This window comes from Otolemur garnettii, unplaced genomic scaffold (genome assembly GCF_000181295.1).
Source record: "Otolemur garnettii isolate 467f Iridium unplaced genomic scaffold, OtoGar3 scaffold00140, whole genome shotgun sequence".
Lineage (NCBI taxonomy): Eukaryota > Metazoa > Chordata > Mammalia > Primates > Galagidae > Otolemur > Otolemur garnettii.
Window position 1 is genome coordinate 2,174,836 of NW_003852535.1, and position 5,781 is coordinate 2,180,616.

Here is a 5,781-nt window from a genome sequence, read left to right on the forward strand (position 1 = left end):
AAAAAAAAAAAAAAAAGAAAGAAAGAAAAAAACTAGTGATGTCTATATAAAGCCAAGAATTTAGTTAACAGTAATGAGCCAGCATTAATTCCTTAATTTTGACAAATAGACTGCAGCTATGTAAGATTTAACATCAAGGGACACTGGGTAAAAGATACAAAGGAATGCTGTGCTATGTGCAACTTTTCTACAATTCTGAAGTTATCCCAAAATAAAAAGGTTACTTTAAAAAGAATTTCTAAGAAACCCTAATGTTGGCTCAGTGCCTATGGCTCAAGTGGCTAAGGTGCCAGCCACATCAGAGCTGATAGGTTCAAATCCAGCCCGGGCCTGCCAAACAACAATGACAACTACAACCACAAAATAGCTGGGTGTTGTGACAGGTGCCTATAGTCCCAGCTACTTGGGAGGCTGAGGCAAGAGAATTGCTTAAGCCCAGGAGTTGGAGGATTCCATGAGCTGTGACACCATGGCACTCTACTCAGGGTGACAGCTTGAGGCTCTGTCTCAAAAAGAAAAAAAAAAAAAAGGATGTTTGGATTTTGTTGCAAACTACAGAAACTGGTTCAGACTAACAAGGTGCTCACAGACTGGGCAGGTAGCTAGAAACCCAGGCTTGGAACAGGATAAGGGCCAAAACTCTGGTATCCAGGTAGCAGGAATTCCCCACCTGTCATCTCTAGGCATTTTGGCTAAAATAGGTTAGCTCCAACCTTTTTCTGTCCTTGAATAGTTCACCTAGAGATTTTAGATCTGTGGGAGGAGAGTGTTTAAGGCTTAAACTGGATGCACTGCCTGCCTGCCCGTCCCTGGGCTAAAGGAAGACAGAGTGCCTAATTTACTAAGACTGCATTGTGGAGGAGAGGTCTGGTTCTCCAAAAAGAAAGCAGCTGCCATCTGCTTGCAGGAAAGAGCAAAACATCATGGGTGGCCAGAAAACCACAAATGCCCCTGCACTTGTCACCCAGTAGTCTCCCATTCAAGGCTCTTACCCCAGCCATCTCTCTGGGTTTTTCAATACCCCCCATTCTCCAGCCGCCTGGACCACCAGATGCTCCCTGACATCAAGTACACTGAAGGATCGCTGCTTTCATGTATCCTGCTTTGCCCTTACTCCCCCAAAATTCTCCAAAGTGTGAGCACATAGCACCTTGGTAAATTCTTTCTGACAGCCACTTCCCTGGAATCGTGTGTACTGCTGGTAAAAGTGCTTAGCACGTGTTCTAGGTGTTTGCATACCTGCTTGTCTCAACCACCTAGTGGAGTATTCTTAGAAGATGGGATGAAATCTCTTAATCTTGGATGCCTAGAGTTGCACACATAAGGAGACTCAATAAGTTGAATCCTGTGACATTTTCCCTTAATTTCCCTTTCTCCTCCCACCATTCTAATGTCTGCCCACTTCTAATCAAGACCTAAAATCCTTTCTGCCTCAGACTTTGAGCAAAGCATGGTCCTGGCTGCCTGTGGGCCGTATACTACATGTGATAGCATCACGTATGACCCCTTGCTTGACCTGATTGCCATCATCAACCACGACCGGCCAGATGTTTGCATCCTGGTAGGAGACACCTGTGGGAGTTGGCCTTAGAAAAGGGTTTCAATGCAATTCTAAATTTTTAAGAAGCATGTCCAAAACTCCTTTTAAAAATACCTTCTAGGCTCGGAGCCTGTGGCTCAAGCGGCTAAGGCGCCAGCCCCATACACCTAAGGTGGCGGGTTCAAATCCCCAGCCTGGCCCGCCAAACAACAATGATGGCTGCAACCAAAAAATGTCCAGGCCTTATGCCGGGTGCCTGTAGTCCCAGCTACTTGGGAGGCTGAGGCAGGAGACTCGCTTGGGCCCAGGAGTTGGAGGTTGCTGTGAGCGTGATGCCATGGCACTCTACCCAGGGGGATAGCTTGAGGCTCCGTCTAAAAATAAAAACAAAAATACCTTCTAGTTCTTAATGTTACATCTTTGGAGAGGAGTACTCCATCTATCAGCCTTTATTAAATTTAAAAGCCTAGCGGCATTTGCCACCCTTCATTGATTTTATAGTATTCTTACCTCTGTCTCATTACTCTAAGTTCTGAGCTGACCTCTTTTTAAAGCTCAAAGTACTACTCTGTGTGGTAATCAATTTCTCTTATTAGGTGTAGAAAGCCAGAGAAAAAGCCCAGTGGTAGAGGGGGCAATAGTACTGGTTATGGGGCCCTGGAAGCCTCCCTCCATCTAGGATACTTGCCTCTGCTTGTGAAATTGGCTGGGCCCTCCCCCTAATCCATCTGCTAACTGTTCCCAGCCGATACAGGTAACCTTGGTGGGACAGATAGACCCTGGGCAAAGAACTGTTAGTAGAGATTCTCTTAAATTATTCACAGACGTGTGATTCTGATTTGTTCTTCTGGTACCTTTGCTTGCAGTTTGGTCCTTTCCTGGATGCTAAACATGAACAAGTGGAGGTAAGTGAGTGAGGTTGGAATGGAAGGGTGCTGCATGCTTGCACTCAGTTGAGACCTTATTTTTATTTTCATTTTTTTGGCACATATCCCACATCTGCAACAAACCTGAATAATCCCTGTGGCTGATCAGAGAAATGTTGTACCAGGGCATTTTCAATAAAGGCCTTAGAAAAGGGTTTCTAAGGGTTTTTGGTTGGTGCCCATAGCTCAGTGGTTAGGGCGCTGGCCACATACACCAAGGCAGGCAGGTTCTAACCAGTCCTGGTCCAGCTAAAGCAACAATGACAACTGCAACAAAAAAATAGCTGGGCGTTGTGACATGCACCTGTCATCCCAGCTACTTGGGAGGCTGAGGTCAGACAATCACTTAAACCCAAGAGTTGGAGTTTGCTGTGAGCTGTGACACTACAGCACTCTACCGAGGGTGACATAGTAAAACTCTGTCTCAAAATAAAAGGGCTCAGCGCCTGTAGCTCAGCGGAGAGGGCACCAGCCACATCGTACACTGGAGCTGGCAGGTTCAAACCTAGCCCGGGCCTGCCAAACAACCACAACTACAACCAAAAAATAGCTGGATGTTGTGGCAAATGCCTGTAGTCCCAGCTACTTGGGAGTTTGAGGTAAGAGAATTGCTTAAGCCCAAGAGTTGGAGGTTGCTATGAGCTATGATGCCCCAGTACTCTACTGAGGGTAACATACTGAGACTGCCTCAGGAAAAAAAAGAAAAATCTTGAATTTGGGGGCTTTATAAGGCTATTTGGAAGCCAGGAGAGGGAAATCCAAAAAAATTCATCCTGATGTTCCCCTGTTTATGACACTTGACACTAAGTAAAGCACATGAGCACTGGTATGAATGCAGGTATCTGTGCATCATGGGGCTGCACTGTGAAAGTCCCTTGCCTGGCCACCATCCTAACCTGGTAACCAACATCGTGCTGTCCTTTGCATAAAACAAAAGTGGCCCTTCCCAGGACAGAGGCCTCCTATCCTTTGTCTCAGGATATTTTACCTTCTACAGAAAAGATTTCAGAGCACTCTTCCTTTCAGTCTTTCTCAGATCACATTCAAGACAATTAATTCTTCCCCATCTCCTCTCCTGCCTTCTACTAAACTCAGCTCCTTGTGAAAAGAGCCCACCCCTTTTATATCGTTCTTCTCCTTTGGCTCTTAGCCCCACAGGCATCTAAGAGGAATCTAACATGTTGATGAAGTGAATAAACACCAGATGTCTACCCTCTAAATCTGTCTTCCTTTCCTTTCTTGCAGAACTGTCTACTGACAAGTTCGTTTGAAGATGTTTTCAAGCAATGTCTACGAACAATTATTGAAGGGACAAGGAGGTCAGAATTCAAAATGCTGGACAGAACCTTAAGTTTCCTAGGTTTTTCCAGAGCTTCTCATTAAGAAACTGGAACCATTTAAAGTTATGGTAGTTCCTGTCCTTTCCATTCTTTTGACTACTGAGATCAGATAGAACCTTTGAACTTCAAGTGCAGAGGCTGAGTTAAGAGGCATCTCTGTAAAACACAAAGATAAACAAACTTGAAAGGAAAAGGTTACATAATCTCTCACTTTTCCCTTGCTCTTTCTTTCCCTTCTTTATTTACTTCCTTTTCTCGTTCCCTTTTATATAAACTAATATTCCATGGGAATCTTCCCAGGATGGTTTTGAGAAGTGTTTGATGACTTACACAGCAAAGTCCTGTGAGGCCCAAAGATCTCATTGTGTGAGTGATTGTTTTGGTGAGCCCGAGTTCTTCCCAAGTCAGTGCTTCCCCAGCAGTGGTAGAAGCTCTCACTGAGGGTGAGGATCTTGAATCTCTGCCATATACCAAACGGAAGGAGCTGTGAAAGGTCATAGCAGTGATGAAAGCTTTGCAGTTCTAATCTGAGAGGAAAGTCGCTGTTCCAGGAAGACTCTAAAGCTGGAAGTAGAAAGTCATTCAGGAAGCCAGCCGCCTCAATTCCTGTCCCTGTCCCTCCCCCTGTCTCTCCAGTGCCAGACTTTGAAATTGGTGCAGGTAATAGATCTTTTCGCAATATTGGCTTGCCTGTAGCTGAGTTTGTAAAAAACAAATGTTCCTGGATCTAAAGCTTTTAAAAACAAATCTGTAACAAAGGTGGTTTTTAAAACAAGATGTCTAATCTTCTGCCCTTTGGCCATGAGAACTGATCCCGGAGTTGATTTGTGATAATACTACCTTCTTGTACTGGCAGCGTGGACCAGTAGAGCAGGCATCACAGTGGGGTGAAGAACGCCCCACCTTACCTTAGTGTTGGAGATTTGAAATGTTCCAGTGATAGCCCATGGCTAGTTCTGGCCCTTTCTCCCTCATTCCTTCAAATGAAGGTGACACAAATGCCTTTCCTCTTTCCCTGATTTGTTGTAACCCTGGTGGAGTTCATCAGACCTGGAGAGTGCTTACAGCTTCTCTGAGATAATCCCCCCCAGAAACAGGAACAGGGCTGTGTCCCCCTTTGTTAGCCCTTGGGGACAGGCAGGGACTGTACCCAGGGCCCCAGTGCTGGCTGGGTGCTTTTAATTTGAGGTTGGGTTCTGGTTTTGGTTCCTTGCCCCATGTGGTATTGACAGCAGTGATAGAAACAAAGAACAAACTAGGCATTGTTAAGGTGGGGGCGAGTGCCCAGCACCACCAGGCACTTTCATCTGCAGCCAGTGTGCGCCATAGGGCAAGGAGAGCTGCTCCACCCTCCTAAAAACATATAAATGGTCCTTGGGTAGAGAATTTCTTTCTATTCCTGAGAGGTCAGAAATGTAGGATATTAAGCTGATTTATCAGTGAAATCTAGAACCAGTGAGAAGGCACACCCTCCCTCACAGGAGCGAAGCAGAGCCCGGGAGTTCTCTTGCTGTCTGAGGAAGCAGCTATGAGGACCCTCCCACCATGATGTGTGAAGTTGTGCAATGCTGAGCATAGTTGGAATTTTTTCTGATCCCTCCCCCTATATTCAGCTTATAACCATGAGCAGGAGGGCTGTTTCCTTCTTAACTGTTGCTCTTCCAAAGCCTACACTGAAACAACAATTTTGTCTCATGACAGCAGCCAGTTTCACCTCAGTACTTTGAGTCCATCACAAACTTTGAGTCCTCAGGATCTGGAGCACAGATTGTACTGTTTACTTTCCTCTAGCACCCAAATCGTGGACTCAGATAATAATTATATTGAATTTCTCAGTGCCTAAGAGATTATAACTAATACGCAAGGTACCTTTGGTCTGGAGTTTTTTTTTTTTTTTTTTTTTTGAGACGGAGCCTCAAGCTATCCCCCTGGGTAGAGTGCCATGGCATCACGCTCACAGCAACCTCCAACTCCT

General features: G+C 45.3%; 1 protein-coding gene across 1 annotated transcript in view; it reads left to right on the forward strand.

Annotated features, from left to right (window-relative positions):
• The window catches only part of POLA2 (DNA polymerase alpha 2, accessory subunit), a 36,801-nt gene that overhangs the window by 23,571 nt on the left and 7,449 nt on the right, over positions 1-5,781 (forward strand). Inside the window, exons 11-13 of the mRNA XM_003798644.3 lie at positions 1,437-1,561; positions 2,407-2,445; positions 3,712-3,785. Coding sequence (XP_003798692.1) covers positions 1,437-1,561; positions 2,407-2,445; positions 3,712-3,785 — 238 coding nt within the window. The remainder of the gene's footprint in view (positions 1-1,436; positions 1,562-2,406; positions 2,446-3,711; positions 3,786-5,781) is intronic.